This window comes from Garra rufa, chromosome 19, assembly GCF_049309525.1.
Source record: "Garra rufa chromosome 19, GarRuf1.0, whole genome shotgun sequence".
NCBI classification, from domain to species: Eukaryota; Metazoa; Chordata; class Actinopteri; order Cypriniformes; family Cyprinidae; genus Garra; species Garra rufa.
The window spans coordinates 42,250,577-42,273,952 of record NC_133379.1 but is presented as its reverse complement, the minus strand read 5'-3'; the positions used below and the strand labels follow the sequence as shown (position 1 = coordinate 42,273,952).

The 23,376-nt window shown below is 39.2% G+C and overlaps 2 protein-coding genes across 2 annotated transcripts in view; both read left to right on the top strand.

Moving 5' to 3' along the window:
- Nucleotides 1-973: 973 nt before the first annotated feature.
- On the top strand, nt 974-19,886 carry dmgdh (dimethylglycine dehydrogenase). Its single transcript, XM_073824193.1, has 16 exons — nt 974-1,481; nt 1,874-2,045; nt 3,960-4,058; nt 4,191-4,355; nt 4,666-4,870; nt 9,865-10,113; nt 10,189-10,387; nt 12,768-12,937; nt 13,020-13,173; nt 13,752-13,917; nt 14,416-14,546; nt 16,131-16,348; nt 16,823-16,980; nt 18,650-18,709; nt 18,794-18,928; nt 19,212-19,886. The coding sequence occupies exons 1-16, from the start codon at nt 1,384-1,386 to the stop codon at nt 19,419-19,421; spliced, it is 2,589 nt and encodes an 862-aa protein (XP_073680294.1). The 5' UTR covers nt 974-1,383; the 3' UTR covers nt 19,422-19,886.
- Nucleotides 19,887-20,752: 866 nt separating this feature from the next.
- Nucleotides 20,753-23,376, top strand: part of LOC141292605 (arylsulfatase B-like) — a 14,254-nt gene continuing 11,630 nt past the window's right edge. Inside the window, exon 1 of the mRNA XM_073824639.1 lies at nt 20,753-21,177. Within this exon, the coding sequence (XP_073680740.1) occupies nt 20,938-21,177 (240 nt within the window). The 5' untranslated portion in view covers nt 20,753-20,937. The remainder of the gene's footprint in view (nt 21,178-23,376) is intronic.

Genomic DNA, 23,376 nt, shown 5'->3' with positions numbered 1-23,376 from the left:
TTTTTTTTCTCAGAAAAAACAAAACACAAATGCAATTAAATTAAAGAGAAACCTTGTATTGTTTTTATTTTATTTTTATTTTTTTTTGAAAAACAACAATTTAAAGCAGTGTTACACTTATTGTTTTTATGCTTAATCCCCTTTTCGTCTTTGACCCATGTACTAAGAACGTTTTACTAACGTTCCTATTTCGTTATGAAAACATTATTTCTGAATTATCTAGTTTTTCGGACATTTTGAACACGGTTTTTATTAGTTATGCCAATTTAAAGGTGACATTTCATTTTATAATTTTGAATAACTTTTAAAAATATTTCGTCCAGTTAAAATATTTCAGAACAACAAAGTATCATTAACAATATGCAAATTACGTTTTTGCATAACTCTTTGAGAAAATCATTAAAGACTAAACATCACTCCGAATGAACATTAATGCTACTGAAATAACGATTGTTTATAACGTTGAGAGAACCTCGCCCGAACGTTCTAACAGTCTGGTCCCTAATAAAAATATATTAGGAACGTTTCTCTAGGCTAATGTTTCTAATAAGTTATGAATTTTTTTTTTCTCTTGGTTATGTTGGAGAACATTCCATTTAATCAGTTTGCAAACAAGGGAATGTTACTTTTAAATGTTCTCTGAATATCTGAGTATCGTAGGCCTGTAGTAAAAGTAACAAAAGTAACAATAAACTGTAACATTTAAGATCTGAGACAAACGTTACATGAACCTTACTAAAGGAATGTTTGTTCGTAAGTCGTAACCAAGAGGGAACCTTGCCAAAACCAGAAATCTGAGAACATTCCTTGCTCGATGGTGCAGATGTTTTCCACTGACGGTGTTTGTAGACGAGCTATTGATCATTGATCGAGTCTGAGCTGATTATCGCCGCTGTGTTTGAGATCATTGATCATGTGATCTGCTGCCTTGACACATTTCACTGTCCACAAACATTCCTCTAGATCACACACACACACACAGAGAGAGAGAGATTCAGGGTTGCTGCAATCTTTGTTTGTGCTGGAGATTGTTCATTCACTCGGACTGTTTATGAAAGATATGTTATTGCAGGTCAACTCTGCTGATATAACAGATGCTGAGTGCGCGCGCACACACACGCACGCGAGAGCTAGTGTGCATGTAGGAAAAAATACACTGAATCATTCTGATTTACTGTCTTTATTCAGTGTAGACTGTGTTTTTCGTTAATGATAATGAATAGGAATCCTCTCATAGGCTGTTAAACGCACCGCGTGTTTGACGCGCTCTGACAGACGGGCGCGCGCTGCTCGTGCGTGTTCCTGCTTGAGGGTTTGTTTGGAAACTCCGAGCCGAACTCAAGACGAAACTCAAGAAAACTCCATTCGCTCCCGCAACGCAAAATGTCGCGAATATTAAACGCGTTTAACGCTCTTGTGAGGCGAGACTTCAGGAGAAAAACACTGCGCGTCTCTGCAAGGAGCTTCGCCACAGATGACAGGTGAGAAACAAATGAGATAGAGAGGAGAAAATATGAATTATATGTCTTAGGCTGGAAAATTATGAGATGAGTCTGAGAAATATATTTAAGAAATATAAATTTTATTTAATAGACGTAACAGTTATGAGTTGTATCTGAGATACAATCTAAGATATATCTGACAAAGCTGAGAAAATAAAAATTATGTCTGATAGACTTGACAATTGACAATTGTTTAAGTATTTGAGAAAATATGAGTATATCTTACAAACATTTTGGGAATGAATGGGAAAATTCAAACCATATGGATTTAAACTCAAAATAAAAACAGATTGTGCATGAATGATGTGTGATTGAATCATATCTAATCATAGTCTGATCATCTGTGTGTGTTTGATGGTTCTGGTTCTCAGAGACGGATCTGCTGGTGTTTTGGGGAAGCGTCTGAAGGACTCTGCGGAGACGGTGGTCATCGGCGGCGGGTGTGTCGGGGTCAGTCTGGCGTATCATCTGGCCAAAGCCGGACAGAAGGACGTGGTGCTGCTGGAAAAGTCCGAGCTGACGGCCGGATCCACATGGCACGCGGTAGGCTCAGGGGTCAAGGGTCAGGGGTCAACTAGAATCTAGATTTGGTGTAGTATTGTAGAAAATGCCCCTAGTTGCATCAAACCCCGTAAATTAGGAAACCCCCCCCCAGTGATTAAAGTTTCTTATCTTAAGGAGTTTGATGTGACTGTAACAGATGTCGGTTCACTCAGCAGTCGTCTTGATAAACGCTCAAGCAGCTGCTGTCTATGATGGCAAATGTGGGTCAAGTCACATTCATTTCTATAGTGCTTTTTAACCCAAAAATAAACAGGAACATAACAGAATCAGTGATGTGATAAATATGAGACTAATCCTAATTCAGCTTTAAAGCAGCTCAAAAAAACAATAATGTCGTTATTCAAATCATTGCAGCTCAGTCACTGTGTGAAGTTCATAATTTATCAAACTAATTAAGTTTCAATTGTAAAGCAGGTCAAGAAAGACAGTACAGTCATTATTCAGATCTGTTTAGTCGTCCAAGGGCTGCTGCTCCATCTGCTTGAATGAGGAAAACAGTAAAAAGAAATTAAAAAGTATTTTCTGGCAAATCAGCAATGGTTTAAAAAATGGAGATTCGTTTGTAGAAATCGCATTACAACTATATTTCCAGAACTGGATCAACCTGAAGACTTCTGTGCATTCTAGAATAAACAAAAGAATATTATAGGATTAGTTCATTTCCAGAGCAAAGTTTACAGATAATGTACTCACTCCCTTTTCATCCAAGATGTTCATGTTTTTCTTTCTTGAGTTGTAAAAAATGATGTTTCTTGAGGAAAACATTTCAGGATTGTTCTCCATATAGTGGACTTTTATGGTGTCCGCGAGTTTGAACTTCCAAAATGCGGTTTAAATGCAGCTTCAAAGGACTCTAAATGATCCCAGCCGAGGAAGAAAGGTCTTATCTAGCGAAATGATCGGTTAATTTCTAAAAATAGTTACAATTTATATACTTTTTAACCTCAAATACTGGTCTTGTCTAGCTCTGCTTCAACTCTGTGTATTCCGGTTCAAGACAGTTAGGGTATGTGGAAAAACTCCCATCTCATTTTCTCCTCCAACTTCAAAATCGTCCTACATCACTGTTTTACCTTTGTTTGTAAAGCGTGTTTGATCTTCTTTGCACGTTCACTTTGTAAACACTGGGTCGGTACTTCTGCAGCGATGGAGGACCATTTTAAAGTTGGAGGAGAAAATGAGATGGGAGTTTTTCAACATACCCTAACTGTCTTGAGTACACATGTGTCTCACAGAGCTAGACAAGACCAGCATTTGAGGTTAAAAAGTATATAAACTGGGATCATTTAGAGCCTTTTGAAGCTGCATTTAAACTGCATTTCGGAAGTTCAAACTCAGGGCACCATAGAAGTCCACTATATAGAGAGAAATCCTGAAATGTTTTCCTCAAAAAACATAATTTCTTTACGACTGAAGAAAGAAAGACATGAACATCTTGAATGACAAGTGAGTGAGTAAATGATCTGTAAATGTCTCTTCTGGAAGTGAACTAATCCTTTAAGTGTTTGATTTCTCTCATGCTGACTTTAGCATGTAAGCTGTACAGATCCTCGTCTGACCAAACATTAAGCCACTGCTAGAAATTAACCAGTATGGCGGCTGTTCTGTCTGGTGTTCAGTTTTAAGAGATTAAAAACAATCAGTGGATCACGGTGCTTGCTTGCAACACCAAGTTCACAGGTTTGATTCCCAGTGAATGCATGAAATTGATAAATCACACAGCTTCAGGTAAAAGCGTCAGTATAAAATGACTGGTTTTGAAGTCCCACTGCAGTATTTCAGGTTAAACAGGCTCAAATGATTGTCTGAGAAGACTGTCAGCGTATAGCAGAGGTTATGTTGAGTTCCTGTGCTGTCCTTCTGATGTTCTGATGATGATGTTTTCATTCACAGGCGGGACTCACCACATACTATCACCCCGGCATTAATCTGAAGAAGATTCATTATTACAGCATTAAACTCTTCGAGCAGCTGGAAGCCGAGACAGGACAGGTGAGATACCTCTACAATCATGTTTACTAGAGATAGAGAGATTCATTACAGGTGAGTCGCTCAGGTTTTGGCTGTAGCTCTGTGATGCATTTGTGTGTTATTGAGTGTGAGTGCGGTGTGTTTGTGTCGTAGGCCGTGGGCTTCCATCAACCCGGCAGCATCAGACTGGCATCTACTCCGGTCCGAGTGGATGAGCTCAAATATCAGATGAGCAGAACACACTGGCACCCCACGCCTCAGTTCCTCATCGACCCCGAGAAGATCCAGCAGCTCTTCCCTCTGCTCAACATGAACAAGGTACAAACACGTCTAGATGCCTGAGGACAAAACACATCCCGCATTCTCTGGAAAATAAGTCACGCTGGGTCAAAACTGCATTGTTGAGAAAAACAAATGAACACAGATCATGTCGCTTTGGGGTGACGTCAAATTGTGATTGAGTCAGAGAGTACTTTGCATGTTGTGCATGATTGACATTAATTGCAATACATGAACTACTTTGGAATATAAGTCACAGCATCTTTTATATAATAAAAATTGATAAATATTCTGGAAAATCCAGTACACATTAAATTCAGTGATGCAGCTGCTTGTCTGTGTGTGTCAGGTGTTGGCGGGTCTCTATAATCCAGGTGACGGTCACATCGACCCGTATTCTCTGACGATGGCTCTGGCGGCAGGAGCGCGAATGTACGGCGCTCAGATCTATCAACCCGCTCCGGTCACAGGACTCACGCAGACCGCCGACGGCAAATGGGACGTCCAGACGCCACACGGAACCATCCGAGCCAATCGCATCGTCAATGCCACAGGTTAGGCCACACCCACATATGATAAACCACATGCCAAGCCTTATATAAGGCCACACCCACATGTGTTAGGCCACACCCCTCACTGCAGTCTGAGGAGCATCTGCTCCCCATTTATATCTCAGAGCTGCAGCTGTCTGACTTGCTGCTGGAAACCTGAGGTGACGGAGACCAATGGAGCAGCTTGCTTTTCAGGGTTCTTAAAAAGAAATGCATTACAGATCTTACATGGTTTACCAAAAGTTCTAATTGTCATTTAAAGGCGAGCCACTGCAGGTGAATAGGGTTAGAAATGAACTAAAAGTTATCACTTTACTTACCTAGTTGATTGATTACATTGATAATTGCAAAAAATGTCTGTATTAAAAGTTTTCTAAAATGTTAGGTTTAAATATGCAAATGAAGCATTATTTAATGAAATACAACACTATACAACAAAATTCTTGTTTAATTTTTTTGACATATTAGAATGTTTTACAGAATGTTTTATTTTGGGTGTCTCATTTTTGTCACTCCATAATTCAGAAAATACTTAGAACAGACAGAAAACAATATATATTTATAATTTGTTGGGGAATAAAATGTTGTATATAATTAAGCAAATTATATATAAACAAATCCCTCTGTAAAAACCTTCAGGATAAGGACAGGAATAAAAATGTAAAGTGTGGTGTGTGTAAGTGCTGCTGAAGTGGAGATTTATGGCTGAGTGTAGGAGAAAAATATCATTTTGAGAAAACGACATTTAAAAATCTGTATTGTAATTGAAATCTATTGACACAAATAGATAAAGTGCTATAAAAGAAACACTTAACAGTGTCTTTTGGCTGTTTTCTTTTCACTAGTCTGAAAAAACACTTTATGAAACACCAAAAAGCCAAAAATCTCAAACTTGACAGGTGCATGAACAGTGTTTTTGCCTACAGTGTCTTAAAGAGGTCTTAAATTTGGGGATGGAAAAAAAGAAATTGCAATACATGCCAGTGTGATTAAACTTCGAAAGGAGATGATTTCATGAAATAAATGTGACCCTGGAGCACAAAACCAGTCTTAAGTAGCACAGGTATATTTGTAGCAATAGCCACACTGCAAAAAAATGCTTTTCCAGCTTAGAATTTTTGTCTTGTTTCCAGCCAAAATATCTAAAAATTCTTAAATCAAGAAGTTTTTTGTAGACTAATGAAAATTATTGTCTTGTTTTCAGTCAAAGTCAAAATTAAGTGCATTTTTTGTTTGAAACAAGATTTTTTTTTTGCTTACCCCATTGGCAGATAATTTTGTTTATTCTAAGCAAAAATGCACTTAATTTGGACTTGTTTTTTTCTGAAAACAAGAAAATAATTTTTACTCGTCTAGAAAATCCTTCTTGATTTAAGAATTTTTAGATATTTTGGCTGGAAACAAGACACAAAATCTAAGTAAGTAAAGAAGTGCAGTGCAAAAATACATTGTATGGGTCAAATTGATAGATTTTTCTTTTATGCTAAAAATCATTAGCATGTTAAAGGGGTCATAGGATGCCCATTTTCCACAAGTTAATATGATGCTTTAGGGTCCTAATGAAAAGTTTGTAATATACTTTGATTAAAAATTCTCTATGGTAATGTAAAAAAACACTCATTTTACCTGGAAAAAAATGGCTCTGTTCTCAGCAAGAGATATCAGTACCTGGCCCTTTAAATGATATGAACCTCTACTGACCCCGCCCCTCAGTTCTGTGGGCGTGTGATTACATAGCACACGGGGTGTTGCCTAGACAACAGTTGGGGGTATAGTTGTATAGTTTGGGGAAAAATGGCACTGGGGGGCTTTGAAGACACTGTACAACCCCATCCATTTACAATTTAATTTAAAAACCAGAGTTGGAACCGAAACAAGATGACACCCGCAAAGAAGTTCGGCAATTACGGCTTATACTGGACGTGTCTGAATGGTTAGTAAACTTAATGTCACTTTGATTTATCTTATTTATTTATTGTTATGGTCTTTACTCATATGCAGTTGCGGGCTATAAACACTTTTGCAGGTATTGTGTTAACGTTACCATTCTTAATGCAGTTAATACTGATCCAAAACGATTTAAAATAATTTTACATGACATCTTAATCATTAACAGACACCGTTTTAAACCATCTAGCGTTACAAAGCTAAGCTTAATGTAGTTTTACGACAACGTACACAGTTTGTAAATAGACAGTCACCTTAATGCATTGTTCATTATAAACGTGCCATTATGAACTATATTGAGACGGATGTACATAGAGAAGACGACATAACCGATAACAGATCGGCGGCCACATTCCCTCAGTGACTCTGGGCGGGTCTATGCTAAAACGAAGAGGCAAATTATTTCACTTAATTAAAAGAAAACTACTGGGTGGTTGTGTACACACTCTCCCAACACACATTCCAGTTCAAACAGCTCGTAAAAGTGCATGACCCCTTTAAGTACAGGTCATGTTCCATGAAGATATTTTGTAAATTTCCTACTGTAAATATCTCAAAACTTAATAATTGATTAGTAGTATGCATTGCTAAGAACTTCATTTGGACAACTTTAAAGGCTATTTTCTCAATATTTAGATTTTCTGGAGCCCTAAAATTCCAGATTTTCAAATAGTTGTATCTCGACCAAATATTGTCCTATCCTACATAAATGGAAAGCTTATTTATACAGCTTTCAGATGATGTGTAAATCTCAAAAAAGTTTTTAAAAATTGACTGGTTTTGTGGTCCAGGGTCAGAAATATGAGCACTGCACGATCAAACACTGTTGTCTGTTCTACAGATTCGCCGTTTCAGAGCAGTTTACAATCAGTGAATATTGTGCATGAATTAAGACACAGTTTGCTTTATGGTGTATATTTTGTGGTATGTTGTAAGATGCATATTTTTTGTTTCTCTGGATATTTTTGATATTTTGGGGACATAAAAAACTGCATCTAATATTAAAATCAAGATTCTCTTGTAACTTTTGTATCCGTAACAGGATAGAAAGAACAAGACTAAGAACATGATTTAACATTTTTAAATATAGATTGCAGTAGTATCAGCACAATTCGACGGATGTGTCAAGGGTTGAGATCTTACAGCTTGTTTTGTTGTAATAGTTTGTAGAACGTGCTGAAGCAGCTTTGATAAGATGATCAGACACATATTGTACGGTCACACGGGCGATCGCTGACCTCTGACCCCTCCTGTAGCACACACATTATTGTGTCCCATAATCCGCATTTGGGTCATCGGTCCGCCTCTGAAAGGAGAGTGCTGAATGTTTAATGTGTGTCATGTGTTTTCTCTGCTTGCGTGAGTTTGTTTGAACATGAGAAAACACTGAGAATGTTTCTGTGGACTGAATTGAGTAATGAAGAACCAGAGTCAGATCTGTGTGTGTGTGTGTGTGCGTTTGTTTGTTTGACTGATGTTGGTCCAGGTTTTTTGAGGTTTTGGCCTTCTGTCCCAGTCACATGAACAGCCAATCAGCTCCCGCCAACGGCTCATCTCTCAGCCAATCAGCAGAGGTCTCTCTCACACGCCTCAGCTCAACCAGTTCTCACCAGAACTCCTTATTCTGCGTTTTTTTTTTCTCTCACTTCAGTTCTTTCTGTGAAGGCCATCAACTTCAGCTACTGTTCTGTTCTTTTCTATACTAGTATCTATTCTATTCACTTTTAGTTTATATTATTCTGATCTGTTCTATTCTATGATCTGTTCTGTTCTTTTCTATAGTGCTCTAATTGGTTCTACTCTGGTCTATTTTTATCAGTTTTGGCTGTAAACAATGAATTTGCCTGCAAAACTACCAGTTTTACATGCAAAACAAGAACATTTTGCCGATGAAGAATAGAAGGCCGTTACCAAAGAGAAGTAAAATATTTATATCTCATTTTAAAGTGAATGAATCTTGTTTTGACATGTTCAGATGGAGTTCTCATTCTTGTTTGGGAAGTGAACTTGTGCTTCAGCGATGACATCATCAGCAGGTTCTGTCGGGACAGAGATGCAGATCTGGGATCAGTCAGACACACCTGGAGGTCAAAGGTCAGAGCTCACGGAATGTTTTCGGGAGGATCCGGTTACTCTGAACCTGCCGACCCACAAACGCACCGTGAGCCGTGATTGGTGCCTTAAAAAAAACACCTCGACCAATCAGATGACATCTCACAGCGCTATAGATGTGGTTGTGTGTTTGTTGCTCAGATCCACAAACACACACAAACTAAACAATGTTTTATTAAAATGCCAGAAGGCAAAAGGTGTTCTGGGAGGGTTATGTTCAGAAAATATTAGCTCAGTGTAAAAACCAGGAAGCCAATAAAAAAGTGTGCGTGTGTATGTTGGGCTGCTGGAGGTTATTTCAGACTGAAGGATCATATTCTGTGTGTATATTTCAGGACATCCTCAGTGTTTGTGTGTCTCCTTCACTCAGGGTTTCTTCTTAAAGGGATAGTTCACTCAAAGTTGAGACTTAGCTGAAAATATGCTCATCTTTAGGTCATCCAAGATTAGGATGAGTTTGTTTCTTCATCAGATTTGTATAAATGTGTTTCACCAATGGATCCTTGCAGTGAATGGGTGCCGTCAGAATGAGAGTCCAAACATCTGATAAAAACATCACAATAATCCGCAAGTAATCCACACCACTCCAGTCCATCAGTTAACATCTTGAGAAGACAAAAGCTGAAATAAATCTATCATTAAGACATTTTAACTAAAGTACATTGAGTCTATAATCCATAATAACGCTTCCTCCAGTGAAAAACTCGTCTGGTCTGAATCAGGAGAGAAATCAGATCAAGCACTGTTTACAAGCCAAAACAGCTCTAAACAAATATGTGTCTGGACTTTGGAGAATTTTTAGTTAAAAATGATGGATTTGTTTCAGCTTTTGTCTTTTCAAGATGTTAAGTGATGGACTGGAGTGGTGTGCATTACTTGCGGATGATGTGTTTATGATATATAGCATATAAAGCACTCTCTATTTGTGTTGATGTCAGGGTTCTGGGCGCGTGAACTGGGTCACATGATCGGTTTGGAGCACCCCACCATCCCAGTGCATCACCAGTACGTCGTCACGGCGACCGTCCCCGAAGTGAAGGCGCTGAAGACGGAGCTGCCGGTGATCCGGGATCTGGAGGGCTCCTATTACCTGCGTCAGGAGCGGGACGGTCTGCTGTTCGGACCCTACGAGAAGGAGGAGAAGATGAAGCTGCAGGACTCGTGGGTCAGAGACGGGGTTCCTCCAGGTGATCACACGATTACAGAGATCAGATCACAGTGAAATCACAGAACAGGCAGAAATAATCAGGAGTGTGTTGCAGGGTTCGGTAAGGAGCTGTTTGAGTCCGATCTGGACCGGATCATGGATCATGTGGAAATGGCCATGGAGATGGTGCCGGTTCTGAAGAACGCTGACATCATTAACGTCGTGTCTGGACCAATCACATACACACCTGACCTGCTGCCCATGATCGGACCACATCAGGGAGCCAGAAACTACTGGACCGCCATTGGCTTCGGGTGAACACACACAAACCCTTAACACACACACACACACACACACACACACACACACACACACACGTTGGGTTTACATGTTTTATGGGGACATTCCATAGGCGTAATGGTTTTTATACTGTACAAACCGTACTTTCTATGGCCCTACACCTTCCCTACACCTAAACCTAGCCCTCACAGGAGATTGTGCATATCTTTACATTCTCAAAAAAAACGTATTCTGTATGATTTATAAGCCTTTTGAAAAGTGGGGACATGGACAATGTCCTCATAAGTCACCCTCTCCTTGTAATACCTATGTCATACCCATGTTATTACACAAATTTGTGTCCTGATATGTCACAAAACACACACTAGGGATGGTTCGATACGTGTATCGGTACCGTTCGGTTCTCGGACGAATTCCAAATGGAAGTGATCATCCCTATCACCTTTGTAGGGAGACTAAGCGAATCTGCTTAGTGCTGACAGACGCGGATGTGTTCGACTTGAAGTGGCGCTGCCCCGCTTCAAGTCAAACACACGCGTCTGTCAGCACGAAGCAGATTCGCTTAGTTATGCTTACAATAAAAAGACAGCGACATCTGCTGACAGAGACCATGCTGTGTTGTCACGTAAACATCCCAGCTGAAGATAATGAGGAAATAACATCGCTCCCTTCGCCAAGTGCATTGCAAACGACTACATTATGACCTGCACGTGCCCTAAGTCCTCCCACAAAGGTGATAGGGATGATCACTTCCATTTGGAATTTGTCCGAGAACCGAACGGTACCGATACACGTATCGAACCATCCCTAACACACACACACACACACACACTCACACACGTTGGGTTTACATGTTTTATGGGGACATTCCATAGGCGTAATGGTTTTTATACTGTACAAACCGTATTTTCTATGGCCCTAACCCTACCCTACACCTAAACCTAGCCCTCACAGGAGATTGTGCACACTTTTACTTCCTCAAAAAAACTCATTGTGCATGATTTATAAGCCTGTTTCCTCATGGGGACCTAAGAAATGTCCCCACAAGGTCAAAATCTACTGGTATTCCTATCCTGGTGGGGACATTTGGTCCCCACAACGTGATAAATACCAGGTACACACACTCACACACACACACACACACACACACACACACACACACACACACACACACACTGATTCAGTTCAGTATGATTCAGTTCAGTATGATTCGGTTCAATAACTGATTCAGTTCAGTATGATTCAGTTCAATAACTGATTCAGTTCAGTATGATTCAGTTCAGTATGATTCGGTTCAATAACTGATTCAGTTCAGTATGATTCAGTTCAGTATGATTCAGTTCAATAACTGATTCAGTTCAGTATGATTCAGTTCAATAACTGATTCAGTTCAGCATGATTCGGTTCAATAACTGATTCAGTTCAGTATGATTCAGTTCAGTATGATTCGGATCAATAACTGATTCAGTTCAATAACTGATTCAGTTCAATAACTGATTCAGTTTAGTATGATTCAGTTCAGTATTATTCGGTTCAATAACTGATTTAGTTTAATAACTGTGATTCAGTTCAGTATGATTCAGTTCAGTATTATTCGGTTCAATAACTGATTTAGTTTAATAACTGTGATTCAGTTCAGTATGATTCAGTTCAGTATTATTCGGTTCAATAACTGATTTAGTTTAATAACTGATTCAGTTCAGTATGATTCAGTTCAATAACTGATTCAGTTCAGTATGATTCAGTTCAATAATTGATTCAGTTCAGTATGATTCGGTTCAATATCATTCAGATCAATAACTGTGATTCAGTTGAATAAAAGTTCAGTAACTTGCTGGTTCTACAGCTCATATGCTAGTTTTGAAACTGTTGTGATCAGCAGAGATGATGATTGACAGGTGTGTTATGTGTGATTGACAGGTGTGTGATTGACAGGTGTGTTATGTGTGATTGACAGGTGTGTGATTGACAGGTGTGTTATGTGTGATTGACAGGTGTGTGATTGACAGGTGTGTTATGTGTGATTGACAGGTGTGTGATTGACAGGTGTGTTATGTGTGATTGACAGGTGTGTGATTGACAGGTGTGTTATGTGTGATTGACAGGTGTGTGATTGACAGGTGTGTTATGTGTGATTGACAGGTGTGTGATTGACAGGTGTGTTATGTGTGATTGACAGGTGTGTGATTGACAGGTGTGTTATGTGTGATTGACAGGTGTGTGATTGACAGGTGTGTGATTGACAGGTATGTTATGTGTGATTGACAGGTGTGTGATTGACAGGTGTGTGATTGACAGGTGTGTGATTGACAGGTGTGTTCTGTGTGATTGACAGGTGTGTTATGTGTGATTGACAGGTGTGTGATTGACAGGTGTGTTATGTGTGATTGACAGGTATGGCATCATTCACTCTGGAGGAGTGGGGAAGTTTCTCAGTGACTGGATCGTGAGCGGAGAGCCGCCGTATGACCTGATCGAGTGCGACCCCAACCGCTACGCTCACTGGACCACCGTCCCCTACCTGTGCGCCAAAGCCAGAGAGTCGTACGGATTCAACAACGTCGGTGAGTCACGTGACAGGAAGACGTGTGCGGACGCTACAGTGATGCGTGATGTAGATGAGCTCTGTTCTCTGATTGGTTTCAGTGGGTTACCCCAAGGAGGAGCGCTTTGCAGGTCGCCCGACGAAACGTGTCAGCGGCGTCTATGAGCTGCTGAAGGACAAATGCTCCATGGGTTTCCACGCAGGATGGGAGCAGCCACATTACTTCCACAAACCTGGAGACGACATCGGATACAAGTGAGAGACAGGAAATAACATGAACATAGCATTCAGATGTTTGAATGATTTATAATGTTTCTGAAAGAAGTGTCTTCTGCTCACTGAGGCTGCATTTATTTGGGCAAAAATACTGTAAAAATTGTGAAATATTTTTAGAATTTAAAATAACAGTTTTCTTTGTGAATATTTGTTAAGCTGTAATTTATTTCTGTGATGCGCTGCTGAATTTTCAGCATCATTACTGCAGTCTTCAGTGTCACATGATCCTTCAGAAATCATTCTAATATGTTGATTTGCTGCTCAACAAACATTTCTGATTATTATCAGTGTTGAAAACAGTTGTGCTGCACAATATTTTTGTGGAAACCTATTTTTTAATCCACAGATAAATAGAAAGTTCAAAAGAACAACAATTTATTTGATCTTTTTACTCAATTGAGTGTGTCTTTGGTGAATAAAACTAATAATTACTTTAAAAACACAGTTACTGACCTCAAGCATTTGAACAGTAGTGTAACTGATGCCAGAATGAAGTGAAATCCACTGCTGTGATTGGATGATTGTGAGTGCGTGTCTCTCTCGGGTCCTGTGTGCAGACCCAGTTTCAGAAGGACTAACTGGTTCGGGCCGGTCGGGCGAGAGTGTAAACTGGTGATGCAGGGTGTGGGTGTGATTGACCTTTCACCCTTCGGGAAGTTCATTGTGAAAGGAGAAGATTCACACCGGCTGCTGGACCGGCTGTTTGCCAACACACTGCCAAAGGTGAGAGAGAGAGAGAGAGAGAGAGAGAGAGAGAGACAGACAGGAAAACAACAGTAGCCTAATATGTGACCCTGGACCACAAAACCAGTCTTAACAATCCATTTTTTTAAAATGACATTTATACATCATCTGAAAACTGATAAATAAGCTTTCCATTGATGTATGGTTTGTTAGGATAGGACAATATTTGGCTGAGATACAACTATTTGAAAATCTGGAATCTGAGGTGGGAAAAAATCCACATATTGAGAAAATCGCCTTTAAAGTTGTCTAAATGAAGTTCTTAGCAATGCATATTACTAATCAAAAATTAAGTTTTGATATATTTATAGTAGAAAATGTACAAAATATTATCATGAAACATGATCTTTACTTAATATCCTAATAACTTTTGGCATTAATTTTTTTTTTTTATAATTTTGACCCATACAATGTATTGTTGGCTATTGCTACAAATATACCTGTGCTACTAAAGACTGGTTTTGTGATGTTTCTCAGGTGGGTCAAACCAACATCAGTCACATGTTGACCCCACGGGGGCGTGTCTACGCTGAGGTCACGGTTACCCAGACTGCACCTGGAGAGTTTCTGCTCATCACAGGCTCCGGGTCAGAGCTGCATGATCTGCGGTGAGTCTCACACACACACACACACACACACACACACACACACACACACACACACACACACACACACACACACACACACACACACACACACACCAGTAACTATCACTACAATCTGAGAGTTGAAGGAGCCAGTGTGTGTAATGTGAGAATATCTGAAGTGTCTGTTTGTGTGTCAGTAACACAGCTGTTTGGTTTCTGCCCCTTGTCTTATCCAATCAGAAAGCAGCACACTGACCTCCACACACACACACACACACACACACACACACACACACACACACACACACACACACACACACACACACACACACACACACACACACACACGTGGCGCCCCCTTCTGGATGAAACAGTGAATTGACCTGCAGCACTACTGTTAAAGGATTACTCCATTTCCAAACTAAAAAATTTCCTGATAATTTACTCACTCTCTTGTCATCCAAGATGTCCATGTCTTTCTTTCTTCAGTCGTAAAGAAATGATGTTTTTTGAGGAAAACATTTCAGGAATGTTCTCCATATAGTGGACTTCTATGGTGCCCCGAGTTTGAACTTCCAAAATGCAGTTTCAGAGGAAGAAGGTTCTTATCTAGTGAAACGATTAGTGATTTACTTGTTTGTACAAAAATACGTAAGATAAGCCTTTTCTTGCAGTGCATGAGTCTTGTACAAACATCCCTGCATTATTTTCAGCATTACAGTTTTTTACAGATACTAGGACACATTTCTCAATACTTAGGTCACTTTTGCAAAACTCTTGACACAGTGAGCACAACAGAAGTCTATGTGGGCTAAACTGAGGATCAATGATCATTCAATGACTACATCTCTCAAATTTCATGAATTCTTTTCTCACTCAGACACAACAACTGACAAAAATCTTTGTACGTACAGGACATTTTGCACATGATTACATACTGTTTTCAAAACTGTTAAACTTATGTTCAAAACAATAACATAATGCAAACCTGAATAAGACAGCAAAATTCAACAGCAATATTTTATTGAAACATATTTCAAATCTAAAAATGCAGTAGATTAGCATTACTATTGTATCTGTATCAGTGGATGGTGTCTATACAAATTCTTGTATTTTGGAATTACTTAGTGCAAAAAAATAAAAATAAATAAACAACATAAAATATTGAGGAATTCTGCATCATGTCTGATTCATTCCAGTAACATATATTGCAGTAATAAACAATATATATATTGCAGTTATAAACAGAGATGTGTCCTTGTTTTACACCAGAAAACACTGTGTAATGCTACGTGTTGTTAGTGTTTTTTAGCTCATTGTTTTGTGGGTGACAAAGTGTGTTTGTCGGCTGTCAACCTTTGCTAGTGTTCTGGAAGAATGAGTTTATTTGAGACCTGAATAAAGTGTTTTGGTAGTTGTAGTGCATTTTGAATGTGAAATGAACTGCTTTGCCAAGCTGAAAGTCGGTTTGGAGAATTGTGTGAAGAGTTTTGTAAAAGTGACCTAAGTATTGAGAAATGTGTCCTAGCGTCTGTAAAAAACTGTAAACTGTAACTCTAGTTGTGTCTGACTGGCGTGTGCTGCTGTGGTCTGTGTGTGTCTCAGGTGGATCGAGCGTGAGGCGTCTGACGGCGGTTATCGTGTGAGCGTGTCTAATGTGACGGATGAGATCGGGGTTTTGGGTATCGCTGGGCCAAAGTCACGGACGGTTCTTCAGAAGCTGACAGATGAAGATATAAGTGATACGGCATTCAGATTCCTGCAGTGCAGATCCATTCAGCTCGCCGGCGTTCCTGTCCGCGCCATACGCATATCCTACACAGGTGAAGCTGATTATATGATAATCATGATAATTGATGTATGCAGATGAGCAGCTGTCCTCATACCGTGTGTGTGTGTGTGTGTGTGTGTGTGTGTGTGTGTGTGTGTGTATGTATGTGTGTGTGTGTGTGTGTGTGTGTGTGTGTGTGTGTGTGTGTGTGTGTGTGTGTGTGTGTGTGTGTGTGTGTGTGTGTGTGTGTGTGTGTGTGTGTGTGTGTGTGTGTGTGTATGTATGTGTATGTATGTGTGTGTGTGTGTGTGTGTGTGTGTGTATGTATGTGTATGTATGTGTGTGTGTGTGTGTGTGTGTGTGTGTGTGTGTATGTGTATGTGTATGTGTGTGTGTGTGTGTGTGTGTGTGTGTGTGTGTGTGTGTGTGTGTGTGTGTGTGTGTGTGTGTGTGTATGTATGTGTATGTATGTGTGTGTGTGTGTGTGTGTGTGTGTGTGTGTGTGTGTGTGTGTGTGTGTGTGTAGGTGAGTTGGGTTGGGAGCTCTACATGGACATGCAGAACATGTCAGCGGTGTATGAGGCTCTGATGGAGGCGGGACGAGACGAGAACATCGATAACTTCGGCACATACGCCATGAGCTCACTGAGACTGGAGAAGGGCTTCAGAGCCTGGGGAGCTGAGGTGCTGCTCACACACACACACACACACACACACACACACACACACACACACACACACACACACACACACACACACACACACACACACACACACACTGATAAACACATACACACACATCATACACAGTAGATTCAATTTGCGATTCGGATTTGATTCAGTTTGAGAATCATTTGATTCATTTCGCTACTTCGGGTTCGTGAATCATTTGATTTGATTTGCGAATCATTTGATTCAGTTCGTGACTTCGGGTTTGCGAATCATTTTATTCAATTTGCGAATCATTTGATTCAATTCGGGGAATCGGAGCAATTTCGTGAATCATTTGATTCAAGTCGTGACTTCGGGTTCGCAAATCATTTTATTCAATTTGGGGAATCGGAGCGAGTTTGCAAATCATTTGAATGAAGTCGCGACTTCTGGTTCGCAAATGATTTGATTCAATTCGCAAATCATTTTATTCAATTCGCGAATCATTTGATTCAATTCGGGGCATCAGAGTGAGTTCGCGAAATCATTTGATTCAGTTCGGGGCATCAGTTCACAAATCATTTGATTCAATTTGCGAATCATTTGATTCAATTCAGGGAATCGGAGCGAGTTTGGGAATCATTTGATTCAGTTCGGGGCATCAGAGTGAGTTCACGAATCATTTGATTCAGTTCGGGGCATCAGTTCACAAATCATTTGATTCAATTTGCGAATCATTTGATTCAATTCAGGGAATCGGAGCGAGTTCGGGAATCATTTGATTCAGTTCAGGGCATCAGAGTGAGTTCACGAATCATTTGATTCAGTTCGGGGCATCAGTTCACAAATCATTTGATTCAATTTGCGAATCATTTGATTCAATTCAGGGAATCGGAGCGAGTTCGGGAATCATTTGATTCAGTTCAGGGCATCAGAGTGAGTTCGCGAATCATTTGATTCAGTTCGGGGCATCAGTTCACAAATCATTTGATTCAATTTGCGAATCATTTGATTCAATTCAGGGAATCGGAGCGAGTTCGGGAATCATTTGATTCAGTTCGGGGCATCAGAGTGAGTTCACGAATCATTTGATTCAGTTCGGGGCATCAGTTCACAAATCATTTGATTCAATTTGCGAATCATTTGATTCAATTCGGGGCATCGGAGCGAGTTCGGGAATCATTTGATTCAGTTCGGGGTATCAGTTCACAAATCATTTGATTCAATTCACGACTTCGGAATGATACATCACGTTTTATTATTAGATAAAGAAATAATGTCGGCTAATACACCAGTAAATAAAGCTAAATATTTACAAACACAGTTAGGCTATTATAGTTCCCTTTTCTCCACAACAAGGCGCGAACGCTGCAACTGTTACTGTGTCATTTATGGTTATAGCAATGCTGGTTGGTTACACAGAAATAAAATGTCATTCAAAACTGTAAAGCTTTTGCAAAATAAAGAAAATGCTTGTTTGGCAGCAGAGAAAAACGTTGGATTACGCGACAGACACCAGATAACTCATTGTCTCCATGAGGTTGATTAATAAACCATCAGTATTAGCCCTTTTCATGCTATATCCGATATGCTGATGGCTTTAAAATAATAAATAATCGGACGATAAATATCGGTCAGTGCATCTCTAACTAAAACTCACAGAACATTCATCAGATCTCAAGCTTCTGTTCTTTTCTTTCAGATGAACTGTGACACGAATCCTTTAGAAGCCGGTTTGGACTATTTCATCAAACTCAACAAGGTAATAAACTAAAACTACGAGGAGCAGTTGAGCTGTAAGTGAGATGTTGTTAGTGGTTTTAAGTTCTCACACTGGTGTCTCCAGTCGGCAGATTTCATCGGTAAACGGGCTCTGCTGGAGATCAAGGCTCAGGGTTTGAGTCGTCGGCTGGCGTTCCTCACGCTGGACACGGACGACATCGACCCGGAGGGAAACGAGACCGTCTGGCACAACGGACAGGTGAAGCACACAGAGCACTGATCACTAGGGGTCTAACCATTCACTCCTTTTCTTGATGCATCGATTACAAAACCTGACCATCTTAAAACATGGATTTTTGAATTGTGAATTGTTGATTTCGGCCAGTAATCAGTGTAAAGCACTAAGAATCACAATTTCTATAGTATTTTTTCTGAGTTTTTATCTTGCAAATATAAGTCTGAATGCATAAAAATGTAATTGTTTCTGTGGTGGAAACTGTCTTGTGTCATACTCATGTCCGTGTTTCACTTGTTCTCATGAGGTGGTTGGGAACACGACGTCAGGATCGTACAGCTACACCTCGCAGCAGAGCCTGGCCTTCGCTTACCTGCCTGCGGACCTGATTCAGGTGGGTCAGAAGGTGGAAGTGGAGCTTCTGGGTCAGAAATACCCGGCCACGGTCACGCAGGAACCCCTCGTCCTCACGGAACCCGCCAGAACACGCCTGCAGAAGAAGAACCAGAACCTCTGAACACAATCGACAGACATGAGCTCATTCAGTTTAACCACAACAGAACAAGAAATATCAACCAAGCAGTGTTGGTTAGCAAAATAAGTCAGCTGTAAGCTTCATGAAAATGTGCCAGAATATGAAAATGTAAAGGTTGTAATTTTTTAGGAAATGTTAAAAATCATTTAAATTGAAACACTGTGACGATTCACTGCTGCTGCTGAAACATCATGTCTTAATGTCCAGAAGTCATGTTTTGTCAATTATTTTCACACTCAAGTTGAACTCTATGACAGTATTTCACACTTGTGTGTTTTCGAGGGATCGGATTACCTGATGAGTCTTACAAAGAGCCACAGAAGAACTTTAATTAAGCACAATCTCAGTATTACAGATTCCAGTAAAATATTATAAAGACCTCTGATTGTTCCTGTATCTCTGTACTGTATGTTTTCACTGTGAATAAACACTCTTTCTCCTCTCTGACAGGTTTATTGATAAAAGTAAATTCATAAAGTGAAAGTTTTTGATGGATTTAAAAATGGTAAGATCATATTTTAATTGTTTACGAACTTCTTAAGGTGAGACACTGCAGGTGAATAGGGTAAAAAAATGAACTAATATTCATCACCTTGTTTACCCAGTTGATTGATTACTTTGATAATTGCAAAGTTTTTTTGCATTACGTGTTTTCTAAAATGTTAGGCTTAAATATGCAATTGAGCCATTATTTAATGTAATGTGCGCTAATTTGCATACATTTCTAGTACAAACATCTACACTGGATGAAGTCAGTTTGAAAATTCTTGTTTAATTTTTTTTGACATATTAGAGTCAAAAGTCATTTTGTCACTCCATAATTCAGAAAACACTTAGAACAGACAGGAAACACTATATTTTTTGAATAAAACTTTTTAGAATAAAATGTAAAACAAATCAATCAAATTAAATATGAACAAATCCCTCTGTAAAAACCTTCAGGATATAGACAGGAATACAAATGTAAAGTGTGGTGTGTGTAAGTGCTGCTGAAGTGGAGATTTATGGCTCAGTGTAGGAGAAAAAAACTCTTGGCCTTTACAAATATGCATTGTAATTGAAATCTATTGACACAAATAGATAAACTGCTATAAAAGAAAACTTCACTGTGTTTTTTTATGTTTTCTTTCCACTAGTCTGAAAAAACACTAAGTCCAAAATCTCAAACTTGACAGGTGCATGAAAAAACTGCGTTTTTGCAAACAAAACTTGGCTAATGAATATTAATTACGTTACGTAACCGAAGGCTCACGAGGGACGTCACATGACTTATTAATATTCATAACCACGCCCTCGCCATTGAAGGACCGTCAGCGGAGTGACAGTAATATTCATGAGCTGGGATTGTCAGATTGTGTGATTCTGCAGTCTCCCGCCGGGTTTGTGTGAGTTTGAGTAGTTCATCACAGTTCTGTTTTAATTCGAGGAATCGTTCAGACGGAGTTCAGATGACTCGTGTGTTCTTGAGCGACTCTTCCGTGTCTGACTGAAGCTCAGAATGAGGAAACTCGTGTTGTGTTTTCTGCTTGTTTCTGTCGCTCGTGTCGCGGCCAAACCGCCGAATGTGGTGTTTATTTTGGCGGATGATTACGGCTGGAATGATGTGGGCTATCACGGCTCTGAGATCCGCACTCCTCATCTGGACCGACTGTCCGAGCGCGGGGTTCGGCTGGAGAACTACTATGTCCAGCCGCTGTGCACTCCCTCCAGAAACCAGCTGATGACCGGCCGATACCAGGTCAGAAAACACCGATAAACCCTGAACCTGTGCTGCTGACACCAGAGTATTCTCCACAGTACACTACAGTACTGTCTGTGATTATACCAAACTGAATTCAGTTCCTGGATTTGATCTGTTTCAGACATGAGGTTTGAATTTAAGGAAGTAAAAACTAATATAGAGTTCATATAACTTCTGTAAGTAGTCAGTCTGTGTCAAATCAACCAAAATTTAGAAAATTCCTCATCTCCAATTTTTGATTTTGTTTATATTTTTATCTGAGGAAAGATAAGCATTTATTGTGATGAAAGTCATGGATGAATATTTACTAAGTATTTCCAGTATTTTGGAGAGGGATGTCAAACTCACAATTCTCAGCTGAGATTCAGAGCCAAATTACAGGGGAGTAAAATGACTAAAGATAGAATCATCATAATGTTACTTTTACACAGAGATTTTAGCAATCTTTAGCAATCTGTGTTGCATTATGTGCCAACGGTGACCATTCAAAAATGAGGAAATGACACGACTGCACCTTTCAGGTTCTTACTCCAAAGTGTGCAAGCCTGTAATTCAAGCAGTATTAAAGATCTTAATGCCCTTTTAGATATTGATAGATAACTTCCTTTTGATGTTTTTATTTTTAAATCCCTGTATGGTTTGGTTCCTGAGATATTGGTATTTTTGACCACATTTTCAGTGGTCAGTAAGTCAGTTTGCAAAAATATGATACTTATTTTCTGTTACTGAGGAATGTCTGAACAAATAATGTTGAAACTACAGATAATCTTTAATGCTTCTTGAGTTACAGGTATGCAAACTTTGGAGTTAAAACTTGAAAAGTGCTGTTTCCCCATTTTTGAATGGTCACCAGTGACACATAATGCAACACAGATTTCCATCGATTTTACTAATAGAGCTACCGATCTTTGTGTAAAAATAACTTTATGATGTGCCAAAAAATTAGAATACTGAGTGAAAGTCCATTTATTCCAAAAATTAGTTTCAAATAGTAAAACTTGTGTTATATTAGCTCACTACACACAAAAGTGAAATATTTCAAGCCTTTATTTGTTTCAATTTTGATGATTATGGATTAAAGACCAAAAAAACCTAATCCAGTATTTCACAAAATTAGAATATTTCATGTGACCAATAAAAAAAAGGATCTTAAACGGTGTGTTAATGTACTGTATTATGTTCTCAGTATTTTGTTGAGAAGTTGCTTTGATATTGGCCTTCAGCTCATCTGCATTTCGGGGTCTCTGTTCCCTCATCTTCCTTTTGTACTTTTTCTCCTGAGCCCAGCACAGACGCTTCTGATGTTGTGTTTGGTTCAGGAGTAGTGCATAATCAAGCTTTTTGCAGATGATGATTTTATTTTCCAGCAGGATTTGGCACCTGCCCACAAAGCCAAAACTACCAGTCCCTGGTTTAATAGCCATGGAATAACTGGACTTGATTGGACTTGAACCCCATTGAAAATCTCTGGGGTATTGTCAATAGGAAGATGAGGGAACAGAGACCCCGAGATGCAGACGAGCTGAAGGCCAAATGTCTTTAATCCATAATCATTAAAACTGAAACAAATAAAGGTTTGAAATATTTCACTTTTTGTGTAGTGAACTAATATAACATACAAGTTTCACTTTTTGAAACAAATTATTGAAATAAATGGACTTTCCCTCGATATTCAAATTTTTTGGCACATACCTGTAATGTGGCTCCTCTGAAAATGCCATTTTGACCCCCCTCTACAAAATAGTGGATTACTCAGTAAATATACATCCATGACACTTAATATTTCTGCTTTCATCACTACACATGTCTATCTTTCTTCAGAATAAATATTTTCAAAATCAAAAACATTTTTGCAACGCTTTTACTAATGCATATTTAAGTATGAATACATACAGTTGCAATCAAAATTATTCAACCCCCCAGAGACTGCAGTACTTTACAAATAAAAGCTTGTCTGAAGTTTCAGGACTTTATAAAATTGCATCTACAACAGTGTACTTGCATATTAAAAGTGACAATGTCAATAATGTAATGAGTTTGAGTTCTAGGATTTTTTTACTAACACAGCTGTCATAATAATTCAACCCCTATTCAACATTGCTGTTTTAAGTCATTTATTTTTGTGGTAGGGAACAAAATTGTCCTAAAACACAATTAAGCCTTTAGAAACTATTAAAAAAACTGAATCAGCTTGAG

Bases quoted from the DNA above. Each gene is read 5' to 3' on its own strand.
- dmgdh (XM_073824193.1), top strand. From the start codon at position 1,384: ATGTCGCGAATATTAAACGCGTTTAACGCTCTTGTGAGGCGAGACTTC. The intron at 4,356-4,665 runs GTACAAACACGT...TGTGTGTGTCAG, and splicing joins CTCTGCTCAACATGAACAAG to GTGTTGGCGGGTCTCTATAA. The intron at 16,981-18,649 runs GTGCTGCTCACA...CTTTTCTTTCAG, and splicing joins TCAGAGCCTGGGGAGCTGAG to ATGAACTGTGACACGAATCC.